Below are 20,515 nucleotides of genomic sequence, written 5' to 3'. Positions count from 1 at the left end.
AGACATGCCAATTACCCTTAGTATATCTACCATTCTGGGGACCCCACAAGAAGCAGCACTTCTTTAAACAGACACAGGGGCTTCAGCTTCTCCTTTGGCTGCATGGTTTGTTTGTTTGATTGTTTTTAAATAAGCTACTCAGGTCATGGTCAAGCAAAAAAGAACTGTACCTCAATTTAGCTCAAGCCATCTCATTGATTTTACTGGTACCCATCAAGGGTGACTGCCAATCTGCTTTCTAGATTGGACACTCCCTACCAAGAGTTCACCAGCTCTGGGCTTTAGACATTCACAGTTTTTGAAAGACAAGATCATATAAGCCAGAAGTATTTGGGGATAGTGAGGGGAGGAACTCAGAAACCCCTCAGCTGTTATCTGGAGCATCAGAAGTATTCTGACAGTTTCAAAATGGACATTAAATCACCCATGGGAAGGATGTAAGGTGGGTGTCATCAGTGGGGAAGTGGGTCGGCAGCTGGCAAGTAGCAATGGCAGCGAGCGTGGGATGGGAGTCAGAATGAGAATCATAAATCTTGATTACTCTCCATCGCAGTTGATTTGAACTGAATGCCTTGGACAGGGATGGACTTTGTATCTCACTGAAAATTGGGGGGAAAACTTGATTACACGTATAAACTGATATAAATAGCCCTTGATATGTGTTAATGTCCATAAACTATAGCCATGGAAGGACAAAGGCTACATTCTACAGATCTATGGGATTTTTTATATATATAAAGGGGTATTCTAGCTCTCCAGAAAGCAGAGAGACTCACTTCATCTCCATGTTTTCATTCCAGTTCCAGTAAATGTCGATCATTCTGTTGCCAGAATGCTAGCTGATCTTATAATGAAGGCAATTAGAGCAGCCAGCCCTCCTGATTCTGATTGCCCTCCTGTTAAAATTAGGCACCCTATAGAAAAATGGAAATGCAGAGTCGTTACCATAAAGCAATAATAAAGTAAACCATTCAATTACAAATGAAAAAAAAGTGCCTGGATTAATAAGAATATTGTATGCTTAAGAGCATTAAAATACAAGCATATTACCATTTTGCATACATAATGAATGAACTTAGAGGCCAGAGTGATTGGGACATAAAAATACTAAATGGTGGTACCATTTCTCATAAGCTAATGCTGTTGTGCTTGGGGGCTAGGAAGGGAGAGATGCCTGTACATCATAGAATCCTGGGTATCCATGTCACTGTGGATGTAGAGATGGATGATGGAAAGCAAGTGAGAGAGATAGAGAATGGGTTTTGGGCAGAATCTGCTTGCAGAATGGGAAAGCCACCTTTCTTTAGGAGGCTTTACGAGTCATGAGTTTGGAAGCAGGAACAGAAAGGAAATGGAGGCACAAGAGCATGAAGACTGCAGTGTGGCATAACACAGGAGCCAGGGGTCCAAACCAAGTGAAGGTGGGCAGGGGATGGGTGGCCCAGGGCAGGGTGACTCTTCTAAAATAACCACCAAATGCTCAGCTCTAGAAGATAGATACTGTTTCTCTGTTAGAAAAGTGGATGTCTTTGTACAGTCTCCCTATAATTGAAGCTCAGTGAGACTCAACCACAATTGGGGGGTCTGATATGCCTTCCAGCCATTACTGTGGTTCTTTGCATTGCATCAAATAATTCAGGATAGACTCAGGCCACTGTCTTTCTTTGAATTCATCACTCTCTGGTTGTACTATGCTAGAAAGTGGTATAGCCCTGTAGAATTCAGTTTTGCAGTGTCAGCAGAGGTTTTCTGGGCTGAGAGTACTTAAGGGCAGCTGCAATGTCTCAGACTCCATACCTTATCCCTAGAACTCAGCAACATGGAAGCAGTTGAGAAATTATCTGGGGAGTGGGTTTAGGCCTGAGCGGATGTGTACTTTTGACATGAGCATGGGCGTGTGCAGCTCTTGGAATGGGAATGGTCCCCATAGGCTCATATATTTGAATGTTTGGTTCCCAGTTGGTGGACTGTGTGGGAAGGTGTGGCCTTGTTGGAGGAGATGTGTTCTAGGGGTAGGCTTTGAGGTTACAAAAGTCAATGTCAGAGCCAGTCTCTCTGTCTTTCTCTGTTTCTTTCTGTCTATCCCTGCCTTTCTCTGTCACTGCCTCTTTGCCTGTCTGCCTGTCTGCCTGTCTGCCTGTCTGCCTGTCTGCTTGCCTCTGCATCTCTCTCTCTCTCTCTCTCTCTCTCTCTCTCTCTCTCTCTCTCTCTCTCTCTCTCTCTGTCTCTCTCTCTTGCTGTCTCTCTCTCTCTCCTTCTGTCCCTGTCTCTCTCCCTCCTTCCTTCCCTCCCTCCTTCCCTCTCGTGGATGAGATGTTGAGTTTGCAGCCCCAGTTTCAGCACCATGCCTGCCTGCCTACCTTCTTGCTGCCATGATAGTTATGGACTAACCATCGGAAAATGTAAACCCTCAATTAAATGCCTTATTTTATAAGTAACCTTGGTCATGGTGTCATCTCACAGCAATGGAACAGTAACTAAGGCAACAGGGTAAGGAATCCCAATGCCTCAGCCAATGGGAATGGCAAAGACCTCCTTACCTTAGTGAGGCTCAAAGGGGTGGTAAATTGGGGCCAGAGTGGGAATGTCGGCAGTGTGAGCAGAAATGTCTGTCATAGCTTTCTCTCCTCATCCTCATCCCGGATATTTATGGCCTGAAGACTCCTCCCTTATTTAGATTGTTTCTGCTGAGATTAGATAAACCTGGCTCATTGTTCCACTGTAGATAATAATATATAATAACCCTGCTTCCTTGTTTATGTATATGCAATAATCCTGCTGCTGTGTTCAATTGTATATAATAAGCATACTGAGCTTTTGGAGTGTTGCAGCTTTTCCATCCAAAAGCCCAGACCACCCGGATTTGTTTGTACATGTGCCTGTGTGTCTTTCCTTTCTTCATATCTCTTTGGCCAGTCAGGTCAATCACTGGAGCTGTGTGAGCACAGCAAAACTTCCTGTTGAGTGACTAAATGAATGGAACAATGAATGGGTTCAATGACTGATTGAATGGAACACTGAATGGGAGTGCTCTGAGCCCTCACAAACAATAACTTTGTTTCTTAGCATTCTGAATTCTATTTCCCCATTTCAGTCTTCTTCCTGCTGACCAATATGTTAACACTGCTCCTCAGTCCTGTCCTTGCTTAACATACACTGGTTTTGGTTTTGTTTTGTTTTGTTTTATTTGTTTGTTTGTTTGTTTGTGTTGGTTTTTTTTTTTTTTTTGCTTTTATCAATTAATTTCCACACAATCACTGTTTATTGTAGCCTCACCATTCAGGGTTAAATCTAGGTCTGGACACTGCTGAGACTAAAAAGGCATGAGTACTCTCTCAAGTAGCACCCATACTAGAGGGATTGAGTATCAGACATTGTAAAACATGGACTGTGTCAGGAAGGAATTTCTTCCATATTGAAGCAATACTTCTCCAGGGAGGCTTATTAAGAGTCAGGAAATTGCTGAGTGTGGTGTTGTAATGTCTTTAATTCCAGCACTTGGGAGGCAGAGTCAGGCAAATCTATGAGTTCAAGCCCAGCCTGGGCTACAGAGTGAGTTTCTGTATGCCCAGAGAAACCATGTCTTAGAAAAACAAAACAAAACAAAACAAAACAAAATAACAAAATTAAAAAATTAAAAAAAAAAACCCAACTCAGGAAATAAACAACTCAGAAGTCCTAAGAAGTCCTTGAAACATAAAAGAATTACAAGGCCGGGCGTGGTGGCACACGCCTTTAATCTCAGCACTTGGGAGGCAGAGGCAGGCAGATTTCTGAATTCGAGGCCAGCCTGGTCTACACAGTGAGTTCCAAGAAAGCCAGGGTTACACAGAGAAACCCTGTCTCCGAAAACAAAAAACAAAAACAAACAAACAAAGATTTACAAGATCCTGCCCTGAGGTTGTACAATGAGTAACAACTGCTAGAGAGAGGAGACTCTCTGACCTGTTGAGCTGCCTGTAAGTCATGCAGGGAGGAACACAGGTGTGGCTTTCATTGAGTGGCCACACATGCTGAGGTGGACTTTTAGTGACATGGTCACATACCTTTGAGCCATCTATGTTCCTAGCCCCTCATCCATACTCCTATGTCACTGTACTAAGCTCACTGGTGCAGTGAGCTCGACTTTTGTGCCACATTTGTGCCGAATAAGTATTTGTTCACATCTCCTGAGAAAAAGTTACAAAGCAGAGTGTGACACGATAACACTCCTGAAAATGTGTGCAGTGGAAATAGAGCTGCATAGGGCCCTTTGTGGCCCAGATCATAAGGCATACAACAGTGAGCTTTTTATATGGTTAGATTTTGGTTTTATTTTGATCTGATTTTAACTGTGCCTGGGCTTTTCTTTTTAACATATGAAATATGTAAATTATTATTAATTTTTTTTAATTTCACAAAGAGCTCCCAGTTAAGAGATTTTTGCATTTTAGAGACACTTTGGAATTTTGAAGGGATTTGAGATATTTTAGAGAGGCTTTGGAAATTTTAGAGTGGCTTCGAACTTTGAATAAGACCTTGGTTGTCTCAAAGAGATTGTACTTTTAAAGTATCTGAAATTTTTAAGACTGTGAAAGTTGGAATGTGTTTTATATTGGGATATTGATATTTATATAAGACTTTGGAGGTAAACAAGAAAGAAGATGTTACAGTTTAATAGCAATGTATTAGTGTGTTAGGTTGACAAATGGTCAATTGTCATGGTTAGTTTTTTTGTCAACTTAACAAGCTAGACTCATTTGCAAAGAGGGACTTGAGAAAATGCCTTCTTAGATTGCTCTCTGGGGCGCCACCCAGCAAACTCAGACAGCTAGACACCCACAGCCAAACAGTGGATAGAGCTTGAGGACTCTTATGGAAGAATAGGAGGAAAGATTGTGAGCCCTAAATGGAGTAGGAACTTCACAGGAAGACCAACAGAGTCAACTAACCTGAACCCTTGGGGCTCTCAGAGTCTGAACCATGAACCAAGGAATACATATGTAACAGATGTGCAGCTTGGTCTCCATTTGGATGTGAACAACTGGAACGGGGGATATCCCAAAAGCTGTTGCCTGTCTGTTGGTTATGCTCTTCTAGCTGGGCTGCCTAGTCTGGCCTCAGTGAGAGAGGAAGCATCTAGCTTCGCAGAGACTTGAAATTCCAGGGTGGAGGAATACCCAAAGGGGATCCCCACCTGCTCTGTGGAGAAGGGGAGGGGTAATGGAGGAAGGATTGTGGGAGGGGGTGAATGGGAGAAGGGCAGTGAGTGAGATGTAAAGTGAATGAGTAAAAAAAAAATAAAGTAATTAAAAAAATGAATCATGAATATCCAGAAGATGTCTACTATTTACTTTAAGTAAAAGTTAAATAAATAAAAGATTGGTTTCTGGAAAATTCTACCAGACATTTGCTTTATTGGTGCTTTATGTGGAAGGCCTAGCTCACTGTGGGTTGTGGCAACATGGGGCAGATATTCTTGAGTTATGTAAGAAAGCCAGATGTGTAAGCCATGAGAAGTAAGCCACTAAGCAGCACTCCTCCATCCATGACTTCTGCTTCAGTTCCTGCTTCCAGTTTCCTGCCTTGAGTTCCTGTCCTGACTTCCATCAGTGCTGGATGAGAATTATAAGGGGATAGAGATGTTTTCCTCATCAAGTAGCTTTTGGTCATGACATTTTATCATAGCAACAGAAAGCATAAGCTGACTTTGGAATCTAAGACATCAGTGTCTTGAACTTTGAATTTGATAGCTGGCATGAATTATATCTTTAAAATACTCTCATCTATCATTGCATCATAACTCCTCATGGGAAAGGGCTACACAGTATGATAGTCAGGTGAAGTTTACAACATGAACTCACCAGTAAACAGAGAGAGGAGCGGTGGGTAACTTCATAGTGATCCCAGTTCCTCCATGTACTTCTTTGTTTGTGTGGTGGTCAACTATGGTATCTACAGTTACAACATGTGAAGTGGTGATTATAGAACTTTGTCATTCGTTCATTCACTCATTCAGTTTTCATATAGTGCTGACATAAACTCAATGAAGCAATATAAAAGATAAGTGTAAAAGAATGTGGAGTTCACTTTCTACTAGGATGGACAGTGAACATTCATATCATTTCTGGAGAATAAGTGTCACACAAAAAATGAAGCAGCACACAGAGAGAGAATCTGACAGTGAGGGTGGATGCTTTCTCCCAGAGATGCTAAGAAAATTTCTTAGAGAGGGTCCTGAGGTGTGCACATGCCTTGTGTGCTGCAGGCACAGAAAACATGGTCATCAAACTGAAAGAAATTGGTGACCCTAGTATTTGCTACTTAAATGGAATTTAAATATCTATTATGTGACTCGTTATAAAGCACATTGAATGTTACTGGAAAAGCATTCCTGGAATAATAGTGGTAGAATTCTAAGCTATTTGCTATATGTTTTGCAATAACTACTCTATTTGATCCTCACAGCAACCTCTTGAGGTAGATAATGTCCTCACCATATTTACCTATGAAAATTAAGGCAAGCGCATCATGTAAATTGCCACAATTCAAGCTGCTTTTGAGAAGCAATACCCACTAGACACACCATGGCAACAGAGACCTCTGATGAAGAGAAAGGGTTACCGTGGTAAACGGGGAACATGGAAACAGGAGTTGGGACCAGTGACTATATATACCCTTCACATAACACATTCCAATGACCAGCTTCCTCTGACAAAGGGCTAGCTCTTAATAGCCCACCCACCTATGAATTCATCAGTGGACTGAGCTATTGGTGAGCTTAGGACCCTTAATTTCATCACTTCTCAATAGAGCCAGTAACTAGAAACCAAACTTTCTTTCTCTGTCTCTGTCTCTGTCTCTGTCTCTGTCTCTGTCTCTGTCTCTGTCTCTGTCTCTCTCTCCCTCTCTCTCTCTCTGCCTCTCTCTCTGTCTCTCTCTCTCTGCCCCCCTCTCTTTATTAGATATTTTCTTCATTCACATTTCAAATGCTATCCCCTTTCCTAGTTTCCTTCCTGAAAATCCCCTATACCCTCCCCCCGCCCTGCTCCCCAACCCATCCACTCCCACTTCCTGGTCCTGGCATTCCCCTGTACTGGGGCATATAGTTTTCACAAGACCAAGGGCCTCTCCTCCCATTGATGGCCAACTAGGCCATCCTCTGATACATATGCAACTAGAGACACGAGCTCTGAGTGGGGGCGGAGGGGGGGGGAATACTGGTTCATATTGTGGTTCCCCCTATAGGGTTGCAGACCCCTTTAGCTCCTTGGGTGCTTTCTCTAGCTCCTCCATTGGGGGCCCTGTGTCCCATCTAATAGATTACTGTGAGCATCAACTTCTGTATTTGCCAGGCACTGGTCTAGCCTCACAAGAGACAGCTATATCAGGGTCCAAACTTTTAACATATCAGGCTTTTCGAGGGACACTTCTTATCCAAACTGTCATTGATGTAGTTTTCTTTGTCTGGATTTTTAAAACATACTTTAACTAACTTATACTGTGAGTTTCTGGTTTAATAAATTCATTTATTCCATGAGCATTTATCAAGCACCTGTCACGCTCCTGGCCCTTGGGCAGGCACGGAGAATATAAAGAATGTAGGATGGCTTCTGTGCACATACTAGCGTACAGAGGTAGCGACAGGAGCAAAATTATAATGCACCGCATCAAGCCTTGGAATCCCACTGAACTGTCTCATGTGTCTTCAGCTTGTCTTCCCGACAGGAATATGTCAGCAGAGTCGTGGTGTATAAAAATTATAGCTAGTATACCTAGACATTTTCATAAACAATGGAAGAAATATTAGTGGCTTCTGTGAAACAAAAACCCATGGCAGCAGAATTATAAATTTCCATAAATCTTCCATCATCCCTAGAAAAGAGTCCACTAACTGGGTCTTCTCATCTTCTGAGGCTTGATTTGTGTCCCAAGAGCTTTCTTCTCATCAGACTATCTGGCTGATTGGGGAAGGAGTGTGCTTCCCCTTTCTAGTGTTGGAACAAATGATTTCCTCTTCCCCTGGTCTGGGAGCTCCTGCAGGCTGACAGGGACTGGCTGGCTCCCTCTTCCACCCGCCACTGAGGGGAGGTAAAACACAAACTCTGTCTTCTTGATCTAAGGCAAAATAGGATTCTCTGCCAACCACACCCCACTGGCTTCCCTGCTGAGACTCAGAGCTCTGTTGCCCCAGTTGATTAATTCTTGAAATTGATTTGGTATTTGTACGCATTGCCTTCACAATCATTAAAGAGGCATTAATTGATTATTCAGGTGTAGAATCCATTCTGTTCCCCAATTTTACAGCCTTCTCAATCTTTTCAACAAACTGCAAGGGCTGTTTGGCCTGGACCTTTCATTCATTAATCACAGCTTGAGAAGTATACAGGACAGGAAGTCTAGAACCTGTTCATTTAATATCTTTATTTCTGTATCAGAGATGTCAACCTTATACAGTCATATGCTATTCCTTAGAGAATGGCTAAAATAGATTTCTCTTCTTTCTCCCCACCCCCAAGTGTCTCCATTGCAAATTCCTTATCTCTATGTACACATACACAGATGCATATACACTTGCTGTAACACCGTCACTGGAAGTTCTCCAACCAAACCCAAGTCCAAAGCCATGTCTGTTTGTACTGGCACATGTATTAGAAACAGCTAAGATCAAATGATCTTAAGTAACTTGTAGTTTCTACAATGGTCAAATTACCCTAGTCTCTACTGTCTTGTTTTATTGGCCCCTTTGTCTGCCTGGCATCTGGAAGAATTTGTGTCTTCCATCCCTATCTCTGCTTACTATTTCCAACTTCCTGAGGACGCCCAAGTCCTAGCTTTATGCAATGTACAGGGTGCTATCAATGGCTCGCTTTCCTTTCCAGCTCAGCTATCACAGCCGAGAACATTCCTCAGCACCAGACTTTGTGCAAGGCTCTCTTATATCTTCAAAGATACTCACAGAGATGGGCTCTTGCTGAGGAAATGGCTCAGTGGCAGAACATTTGCCTAGCATGTTCTGGGTTTGATCTAGAGCCAGTCAAGTGAAAAGAGTCTATTGTCATCCGCATTTTATATATGAAAAAACTAAGGCTTAGATTGTTGTAATGTTTAATATTAGAGTACTTGGACCATCAGCCACAAAAATGTCCCCTTTTCTCCAACACACTAACTCATAAATTCTTCTCTATTCCCTCCTACTCACTTCTCATGTACTTTACTATGTGAAATTTTCTTTGAGGCAGAACAGGCAGTATCATTCTCTAACCATTATGTATTTCTTGTGGAAGCAGATTATTACATGCATATTTACATGTAAATTTATCAGAAGATAAGCTTTTCTCTAACTGGAAAGTTACAGACAACCGAGAACATATGCATAGGTTCTGAAGTTTTCTCAACATTATACTTATAAGTCACATCTTTGCCAATAACTTATATTTTACAGACTAAATTTGTCACACTGCACTGTCAGTCTGCAGAGATACAGAAAACTCCACTTGTCCTCATCTGTAGAGAGAAGATAGAATAAATGCTTTTCACATCTCCAGAACTACAGTGCCTAACCCAGACCTGTTTCAGAATCAATCAATCTCTCTCTCTCTCTCCACATATATATGTGTGTGTATGTGTGTATGCATATATATATATGTATTTATATGTATGTATATGTAAATGTATATATGTATATATGTATACATATATATATCATTTATCTCTATACTTTTTTTTAAGACATACATTTAAACTTATAACAATGACAAAGAATATAGGCATGGCACAACAATGGAATAAGGTGATCATACATCTAAACAAAATCATCTGAGGAATTTATGACTAAACAGAGAACTGGAAGAAGAAAAAGAGTAGATAGCTGTCTGGGGTTGGGGGAAGAACATGTCAGACACTGGGAAGAGTATGTGCAAAGTCTTAATGACAAGACCTATGGGTCCCAGCAACTGAATGAAGGTCTATGCAATTCCAGGAAGACTTGCTGTAACCTTCCCACTCCCTCTATTTCCAGCAAGATGAAAGCACCCACAACTTCCACATGGGCATCTCTGGGTGGGATGGTTCATATAGACTGCATAGGATTCTGAAAGTGAGTAGACTTTAGAAGGTACTTGGCAAATGTGAACTGAGCCTGAGACTATAAATGTTTAGACAAAATTCCTGACATACTTCCTTTTTCAACAATGACAGCATAGAGATGCTGTGCTCCAAAGGTTGATGTTCTTGAGAGGGAAGAGAGAAAACCAACACAGGGAAGCAAGTAGCTTGCTTTGATATTGCCTCATAAGCTCCAGTTTCCACTTATCATGCCTGAAAACAAAGTATAAGGTCGCCAGTACGACCTAGGAGATGGTCTAGTTTAGCAGTCTGGACACCTCGGGAGCAGGTACACAGACAGGAGGTTGAAACAACGATGGATGGTGAAATAAAGGCAGGGCAGTGATGCTTATTGACTTCCATGGGATCCCAGGCTTTTTGACCCTATGATTTCTCTGACAAATGACTGGTAACACCCCAATTTTACAGTATCTGCTGAGGCTAGCCCACACACTGAGTAAGGACACAGAGGCACAGTGTGTTACAAAGCTGATGGTAAAGCTAAGACCTGCATTAGCCCCATGAGATGCTGAATACTCTTCCCTTCCTGGTGCTGAGTAGCAAGCTGACTATTGTTCAAAACATAAAGCTGCATTTACAGAAGCCAATACTTTCAGGAGCCTGGTAGGGGTCTATGTGAGAAACAGGCTAGAAGAAGCACAGTAGAGATCTGGGGGTCTGTGCTTTTGTAAAGGGCAAGCTAGGAATCACTTCCTGTTAGTAAATGAGGCAGGTCCACAGGACTTGATTCACCCCACCCCTACACTTCAATATGATTCCCCAGTCTGGATAATCATATGAAATCTCCAAGCTGTTAAAACTCTATAATCTGTAATCACAAAGCAAGACAACCAGGGACCATTACCAACAACACGCAAGAAGTATTTAAACATTTTTAATACAGTGAATGCCATTCTTTTGTGATATCTCCCATCAAGAGATCTTTATTTATATCTGAAAATAGATTGCTACTAAATTCCAGACCTCTTGCAAAGTGTGTACTAGCCCAGGCTGCACTTAGCCAGCCCAGGCTGCACTTAGCCAGTTCCCCACTGTCACATTGCCAATCCACAGGTATCACAGTCTAAGGCACTGTCCATCAGCCCCGATCCCTGGCTTAAAGGTTTCTTCACCCGGATAAGTCCTCACTAGGGCTTTTTCTTGCCCCCCAGCCTCCCCACAGCAAGGATAACATGATATTTATTTTCTTCCATTTAATTTGGCTTGTTCCCAACCTGGGCTAATTCTTACCAACACTGAAGGTCTTGAGTTGCACTTGCAAATCCAGCTTAACGTTCAAGTGTAAGAGGAACAGGAGCAATTCACCTTCAGTCAATAATGCAAACAGAGCTGGGTCTAGATAAACCCCATTACCAAGCCTGAAGTGGCCCAGGGCACCTCTGCTACTGCTGATTAGCCTAAATGCTAAACACAAACCAATTAACACACTCTAAGGCTGCTTATCTCTTGTCACTTAGTGTGGAAATAAAGCCCAACGCTAAATACACATATTGATTTAGCCATTAAATCCAGCATCACTCAAAATAAAACTCGTTATATTATTGAGTAAAAACAAAGTCACCTTAGTTCTCAGGATGCGCTGTACTATTAAGAAATTTTCTTTACATTGTTCTATTGAGGTCCCAAACTGGACAGGGGATCTCCCCTCTACTGTGGGCATGAACCAGCTCTAAGGTGGAATAAGAAAGTGGATGTTTGCCTTCATCTTAACACCAGCTCAGGCTCAGCCACTCAACTGGCACACTGAATGTGAAGCTTTCCCATTCAAAACTCTACTGTAGAATAGAGAAGAAAACTTTATGCCTGGAAGAAAGGTCATTAAATGGGAAGATGAACAGGGACATTGAAAAATGGCAACAGATACAAAACCCACAGGAAATACAATAAAAAGGGGGTTAACTTTGAACCTTAACCATAGACATCCACTCAATGCTTCTGGAGGCAGGAGACAGTAATCCTTTCTTAGTTCATGTAAAAACAAGTAATAAAGAGGTTGGAAAAATTCAACCAGGAAGGTGCTTTAAATGCATGCCTTCATTTAATCAGCATCAAGGTTCTACATAGTACGATGCTCACAGCATCCTCTACCATCATGACAGTCGCTGTACTTTTCCAAAATGGTTGAGGTCTCTTTAGCTGTAATGCCAACCTACCAGGACATTATGTCATTGGTTTGCACATCCCCAGGAGTTAGCTGAACACGTGGTCATTGTGTATTAGATGCCATTGTATACTTGCTGCCATTACAGGGCTGCCACCCAAAATCTGGGGCTGTGAGCCATGGCACCAAATGGGTGCTTGTAGAATAAAATTTCAACTCCTGGTCATGTGTGGCACTTTCTGTAGACTTTCTGGGGAGGCTTTTTAAAAGCCCATATTTGTGATTGATAGAATCACACTATGAAGGACACATGATCTGAGCACTTGTAAATCTCTCTACCCAACGCTGTCCTTACCACAGTATCTCTGCAGGTTATATACTAACCAACTTATTTATCAGCTGCTCTTAAAGCCTGCTTCTGCTATGTCACAGATCAGTGATAGAACAAAAGTGTGCTTACTGCTAAGAGAGGTGTGCAGACCCCACTGTACCTCCTAGTTTCCAGACACAGTTATTGATAGATCTCTTCTATACCCAGGAATGGTTTCATGAGGATGGCAAGAACTACAGCTGAGGGTGAAAGGGAAGCTTCTGTAGGACAAGGTGGAGTGAGGGTGTCTGAGGAAAGCCTCTGGATTATAAGGCAGAGTGAGCACTTGTGTCTAGCTTCTCTCCTAACAAAAATGAAAGCAAATTCTTGTCAACTGTATCAAAGCATCCAGTGTAACAACAAATGGAGAAAGACAAGAATAGATACACAATCTGCCTTGGCAAGTTAGCCAACACCAAAACTCAGTTCCTATAATGCCAGATGCAACAAGGAACAGTTGCCCTTGTCAAGAAGACATGAAGTGACAGTCAGGCTACATGCATGAGGCTAGCTTCTGAGACAGTGATTGACTGCCTCTCTTACCATACACAGCCAGCAAATTCCTCTCTCTCCCTGTAACCCAGTCCTCAATAGCCACACTGAAAACATCTCCACAAAATCCAAAGACAAACTAACCCAGGCTATGGTTCTAGAAATAGTCATAGTTTCTCAAGCTCTTCCTGACATTAAGTGCTGGTTCAGGGATAGCTTATTAATGAGTCCTTTTTCTGAAGGCTCGATGTAGTTGAATGTTTTTACCTAAGGGACATGTACTGAAGGCTTGGTCCCTAGTATGTTGCTGTTGAAATAGGATAATGGTTGAAAGTTCGACCTGATGGAAAGAAGTTAGGCTACTGATCGACCTCCTTCAGAAAAGATTAATGTCTTTCCCGTGAGATTCTAGTAAGTTCTCATAAGAACTTGTCTGACCTCTGAATCCCCTGGCTTTCTTGATTGCCATATGAGCGTTCCCTCTCCTCCCCCATATGTCCTATGCTACAATGTTACATACTAGATGGGGATGTAGCCCTCACCAGAGCTGAAACAGTACAGATGCCTCACCCTCAAATCTCTAGAAGTACTATGAGCAAAAAGCAGGCAAACAAAAAGTACAAAACAACATGTTCTTTTCTGTATAAAAAAATACTTCCTTGAGTGTTTTATTATAGTAATAGAAATATAGTCACTTTTGGAATTCTGCTAAAAAATATTGGAGAAAAGACGCAGCCATTCTTTAAGGATAGTTGAACTGGTTGTATCCACGTTTGGCACTTCTGGCATACATCTTTCCTTTGGAGAACAGAGATTGCCTGAGAATCGAGTGAGCAACAAAGACAATCCAGAATATGGTAGAGAGAGTTCAGTACCTGCACTGAGCTAGGCCTGAAAGCCCAACAGAATTAGTTTACAGCTCTGAATATTTATTTGTGCTGGACCATTAACTCTCATTGTAGCCTAAATAACTAGATCTATAATTATACGTGTACTAACAAAAAAAAATGTTTTGGAGAAAATAAATAGCTATTAAAACCAGGATTAAAACTTGTAAAATGGTCTAGCTAAAGAGCTTGAAATTTGTGTGGGTGTGTGTATTTTTGTGTGTATGTGTCTCTCTCTGTGTGTATGTGTATCTGTCTCTGTCTCGCTCTGTGTCTCTATCTCTCTGTCTGTCTCTTTCTGTCTCTGTCTCTGTCTCTGTGTAATGCCAGGTGTCTTCCTGTGTGTGTGTGTGTGTGTGTGTGTGTGTGTGTGTGTGTGTGTGTATGTAATGCTCGGTATCTTCCTTAATCTCTCTGAACCTCATGCTTTGAGACAGGGCCTCTTGTGGAACCTGGAGTTTACTGGCTGGATAGATTAGTTGTCTAGTGAGCACTGACCATCTGTCTCTTTACTACTAGAATTAGAATCATAGAGACATGTTGCTTCACCCAGCCCTTTGTGGGTGTTGGGAATCTGATTGTAGGTCCTCATGTTTGTATGACTAACACTTTATCAAATGAGCTCTCTACTCAGCCTTTAAATGTTAAAACGGGCAGCCCTTGGCTACTAGTCCTGTGAGCCAGCATGTCTGTCTATCTAATTCAGCTAATGTCAGGTTGCTATCCATCCTATGCTATGGGGAGTTAGCAATCTTCTGTCTTGCATACCCAGCAATCTTTACTGAGAGGAACTTGCCAAGTACATAAACATGATCTGTGTAAAAGGAAGATACCACAACCCAACAAACCCTTCTATAAATCACTTTTAGGTTAGGAATTCTAAGCACACATCCAGTAAGCTAAAGCCCTTTCTCTTAAAATTTCAGGAGAAGATAAACACAGCCTACACTGGATGACCTAAGTCCTAAGCTTTTACTAAAGTGTCTGTGTCACACTTCTAGACCACCTTTAATTTTTAGCTAGGCACACCCTCTTGTGTTTTCTTTGAGTTTGTCACCTCAGTTAAACTTCTAATCAGGGATCAAGGAATTTGAGTCTATCCTCTTCCAATGTCTCAGGCTTGTTTATTCAATATTAAAGAACTCTGTCCAGCTGATTCCTATAGGACTGTGGGAATGGGTGCATGGTTCAACTGTGCTAGCATACTGTCCCAAGCTTTATAAAGTTACTTATAAAGTGTCCCCAGGAAGTTAAGTCAGTCTCTTTCTCTGTGTCTCTCTTTTTCTCTCTGTCTCTGTCTCTTTGTGTGTCTGTCTTTCTCTCTCATCTCTCTCTTTCTCTGCCTCTGTCCCTCTCTCATTTCTGTGTGTCTCTCTGTCTTTGTGTCTCTCTGTATCTCTATGTCTGTCACTCTTTAATTCTCCCTTTTCCTTTCCTCCTCCTGACCCCCAGTACCTAGGACAGGACGAGAGCCTTGCACACACTATTCAAGGATTCTAACACTGAGCAGCATCACCACTTTTTATTCAGTTTTATATTGAGATAAAGTCCTGATAAGCTTCCTAGGCTGTACAGGAACCTGTGTTGTAGCCAATTGCTGGTCTGGAACTAAGACTCTTCCTTCCTCAACGCCAGGGTAGCTGGGATCACAGTTGAGCACACCACACCTGTTCCCTTTCTTCTCGTAGTCCCACATTTCCTGAGTGCCCCAGGATACCTGATGAGCATTTCCGGTTGCTTCTGTACAAAGGAAACCTAAATGTTCTAAGAATGCTGGCTCCTCTGAAGGGCTCACCCACAATCGGATTTCCTGGAAAACACTTGTGATTAGAAATTATACAGAAGCGGCACCGCCTTGACTACTCATCCTCCTCTGAGATGCTCCTGAGCTACTAGGTCCCTGCCTCTGCTACAAACCTCATCTCCATCAATAGCACTATCACTCACTCAAGATGCTAAAGCAGCCAGCGCCGCCTGTTCCCCTTGTTAGCACCAAGCCCTGTGTTCAATTATTAACCAAGTCTTGACAACGATCTCTTAAAAATCTCTCTCAAGCACACACTTGCTTCTCTTCTCCTCATTATTTCTTGGATGAACTGTGGCAACGGGCCCTTGAACATCTTTCCCGCCTCCAGGTCATTCCCTTCTCAATCTGCCTTCCCCATGGTAACCAGCAGGACCTTCCTTCAGAAGAGATGGGAACTTCACAACACCGGAGCGATGTGCAGTGGTTGTAAGCACTGAGGAAACTCTTTCTCAAATCCCCTTTAAAATGCCCCCAGACAGCCAGTAAGAGAATTATATGATGCCTCTTCTACAGTATAAAATTGATTTCACTTGGAATCAGGTTGCGTTTACATTAATTGCAGTGCTGTTTGAAAGAAACCTAAAACATATCACATATAGAAGTGTTGAAAAGCCTCAATTACTTTGTAATTGCCTAAAAAAGAGAGAGAGGGAAATCAAAATATGTTTTTAACTCTTTGTTCAGATGTAATTTTAAACTGAAAAAAATTGCAATAATAAAAATACTGAAAATATATGCATTCTATTCATCTATTGATAACAGCTTATTAAACCAAATTGCTTTACTTACTCCTATGTATGTATTCAAACCTACACACATATATGCATACATGCATACACATATGTGCTGGTACTACACACACACACAGAGAGGCAAGCATACATAGACACATACACACATCAATATTTCAGAACCATTTCCACTAATGGAAAGAGCTCAAAATACCCTGTTTCTCTCTTAGGATCTCATCGCTGTGAAGGCCAGGCCCTTCACCCCTAAAACACTTGCATGAATGTTTCTAAGAATAATTGATTTTTACGCATGCACACTGCACTTATTGTCTTTGCTAAATTTAACACTGATTCAATACTTTTGTCTAATCTACCATCTGAATTCTAATAGTGTCAATTGACCTAATAATATTTTTCATTGCTCATACTTTCCCTCATGTGCAAGGTGTAATTGAGGATCAGTGATTGCATTTACCCACTCTGCCTAAGTTTCCTGGAATCTGAAACATTTCCAAAACCCTCCTATAACCTGTTTTTATCTTTTATGACATTGACATTTTTAAAAAGTACAGTGCAGTATTTTACTTCCTTTTAAATAGAAGTTTTCTAGCGCTTTGTCTGGGGTTTCCTTAGGATTAGATTAATGTAAACTATCCTATGCCCACCCCCTTCTGACTCCACCCCCATGCCCATATCCTGCCTGCGAAGCCTATGTTCAGCACGCCACCTGAATCATCTCCATTTTGATGCTTCCTATAGTCAGTGAATCCCTTTGAACTCTGCCTGCTTCTGTTCCTATGGGAGTGACATCCTTTCCTCGATTTCTCACCAGCATTTCTCAATCCTCAAGACTTTTGGGATGCAGACTCCATGGATATCATTCTGGACCCAGGATGATTAACTGAAGTTCTTTCTTAGTTATAGGCTTGCAGTCAAGGAGAGACACATATACTAAAAGAAGCTACGCTGAGCTTTGTCTGAGCTCTGTGAATTTTGCCAAGCATATATTTATATTCATGAGCGAATCATACCTTTTTATAGTGTTGAGGGGGAAATATCAGATGATTTGATGGACCTAGCAAATCCTGGGGTGCTTAAACTAAGAAAGGGCATATGCATATTGCCACAGAGTGTAATTCTCACTGTTTATACACTGGGTTGTGTTGCTAAATTCCTAGCATGGCAATGTCTACCAACAAGCCAGATACATGCATGTGTGTATGGCATGTGAGCATACCTGCTTGTTCTTCATGAACTGGGGCATAGTGTATTCTAACTTGTTTGAATAGTCTTGCAGGCAGCTTGAAATTAAAATTTAAACGGAAACTGTAACGTGATTTTTTTTTTAGAATCCCTAAGATATAGTTAATGTAGTTTCCCAGAGGAAAAATTTGAGTTCCACATTTTATAGACTTTATTCTTTTATGTAGTCATTTATGGGGAAGGTTTTTTTTTAATTTCTTACCCCCTTTTATTAACCATAGATTTTTTTCTTATACAATATAATCTGAATACAGTTTCTCTTCCCTCTACTCCTCCAGTTCCTCCCCACCTCCTCTCACATCTGGAACTATCCCCCTTTCTGTCTTTTATTAGAAAATAACAGCCTTCTAGAAGATAACAGCAAAATATAACAAATTAAAATATAGGATAATGCAAATCCCATCATATCAAAGTTGAACAAAGCCAAGCCAACAGGAAAAACAAAAACCTAACCAAACCAAACCAAACAAAATACAACCTAAGAGCAGGTACTAGAATCAGAAGCTACTCATTCACACGTTCAGGAGTCCCATTCATATACTAACCTGAAAGCTACAGTATATATGCAAGGGACCTGGTGCAGACCTGTGCTGGCCCAGTGCATGCTGTTTCAGGCTCTGGGAGTTCATGAGCTTTGCACAGTTGTTTTAAAGGGCCTTGTTCTCCTGCTGTCCTCCATTCCTTCTGTTTTCCTTGAGCTCTGAGGGTAGGGAATTGATGGAGATATCTCCTTTAAAATCTATGACATGGACATGTACTCTGCAGGCTACCAAAAGAGAAAAGTAAACACCAACCCAACCACAGAACTTTTGATCCATAATTGATCCTACTTGCAAAATATGCCAAGGCAATGGTGGCACAAATATTGTGGGAGTAACCAACCAATTAATGGAACCCACTCCTGATACTGCTTAAGTGACCAAGAATCAGAATCTAAATAACCCAGAAAACTAGGGTTAAACCAGATACTGCTAGCCTAAAAAAAAGTAACGATAAAATGACTCCTAACGATATTCTGCTATACTCATGTATCAGTTTCTTATTCATCCATCATTAGAGAGACTTCCTCCTATAGCGAATGGGAACAGAGAGACCCATAACAAGACAGTAAGGAGAGAGAGAGAGAGAGAGAGAGAGAGAGAGAGAGAGAGAGAGAGAGAGAGAGAGAGAGAGAGCGCTTAGAAAATACAGCTCTAAAATTTATGGATTTTAAATAAAACAAAGCTCAAGGTATGTGTGGCTTACAGTGCTACTCAGCCGGAACTTACTAGGTTATAGTATAGGAAAGCAAATTTGAAACAATACAATCTCAAACAAGGGTTATTTACACACACACACACACACACACACACACACACACACACACACACAAATTGTGTTTTCACCTAACAAGGAAAGAATAGTATTTAATTTTATATTAAAATAAGAATATGAAGCCAGGCAGTGGTGGCACATGCCTTTAATCCCAGCACTCCGGAGGCAGAGGCAGGAGGATTTCTGAGTTCAAGGCCAGCCTGGTCTACATAGTGAGCTCCAGGATAGCCAGGACTACACAGAGAAACCTTGTCTTGAAAAAACAACATAAAAAACGTAAAAAATAAAAATAATAAAATAAGAATCTGAATGTGAGAGAGAGGTTTGTGGAGAGGAGTGGGGTGGACAGGGCTGTGAAGAAGATGGGATAAGAGTGGTCGGTATGTATTGGGTGCCTGTGTAAAACTGTGTAAAACCACACTTAATTAAGAAATAATGAAAGAGAATGAAAAGGCACTCTCCAGTGTCAGAGTTATCTAAGAACTCAAACAGCTCTGTTAGGCAGTCAAGAAATGCCTGATTCTCAAATGCAGACTCTGATCGCTAATCGTTACATGCTTTATTCTGAAACGCTGCCTGATTTGTTCTCTAGGACTGTACAAGGGAAACCCATGCAGAAGGCTATTCCCACATACACTGCTCACTCCCATGTAAGTAGTTGGAAAATGTGGGTGAAATGGATCATTCGGAAGAAATAGAAGCAAAAATGACAACACCAGTCTTAAAATCTAAACATTTATTAGGAAAAAAATGGGAAATTTTCAAAACCTTGCAAATAAAATATACTTCCAGCAAGTTTCAGAATCTAACTCTACAAACGCAAAACAGGATCACACCCGCTCATTAAACATATTGATGATGCACACATTCATGATACACACTTATAACACATGTGCTTTTGCTCCATTACCTACCTATTACAGAATATTTGGGGGTTGTTTGTTTGTCCATTCATTTCTTGGGACAGGGTCTCTATATGTAACCTTGGCTGTCCTGGAACTCTCTTTATACTCCAGGTTAACCTTGAACCCACAGAGGTCTGCCTGCCCCTGCCTCTCAAGTGCTGGGACTAAAGGTGTATGCCACTATGCCTGGCACTACACTACACATCTGGTTTTGGACTCCTGGACAAGGGACTGAGGTGCTCATTTTACATATCACAGCAGACTTGACATCCTGGTTCTCTCAGCATCCCTCAGTCATCCCGCAGTCTTTATCTGGCCAACCCTGCCCCATCTCTGAACTTTCCAGGCTGGGGATTGGGCTGCCCTTTCCCTAGAAGCTCTTGCCTATATGATCCAGACATTTTACATTTTACTTCTCTTCTCTTCTCTTCTCTTCTCTTCTCTTCTCTTCTCTTCTCTTCTCTCTTCTCTCTTCTCTCTTCTCTCTTCTCTCTTCTCTCTTCTCTCTTCTCTCTTCTCTCTTCTCTCTTCTCTCTTC

General features: G+C 41.5%; 1 protein-coding gene across 2 annotated transcripts in view; it reads right to left on the bottom strand.

The window, feature by feature from the left end:
* Positions 1–20,515, bottom strand: part of Hs3st4 (heparan sulfate (glucosamine) 3-O-sulfotransferase 4) — a 416,624-nt gene that overhangs the window by 93,259 nt on the left and 302,850 nt on the right. The window contains exon 1 of one of the 2 annotated variants that reach the window (XM_006508104.4): positions 777–10,985. The exons of the other annotated variant lie outside the window; for it this stretch is intronic. Within the exon in view, the coding sequence (XP_006508167.1) occupies positions 777–820 (44 nt within the window). The 5' untranslated portion in view covers positions 821–10,985. Of the gene's footprint in view, positions 1–776; positions 10,986–20,515 lie in introns of those variants that run through there. 2 annotated transcript variants of the gene reach the window in all.

The sequence above is a fragment of the Mus musculus genome, chromosome 7 (genome assembly GCF_000001635.26).
Source record: "Mus musculus strain C57BL/6J chromosome 7, GRCm38.p6 C57BL/6J".
NCBI lineage: Eukaryota > Metazoa > Chordata > Mammalia > Rodentia > Muridae > Mus > Mus musculus.
This window is presented reverse-complemented; position numbering and strand designations above follow the sequence as displayed.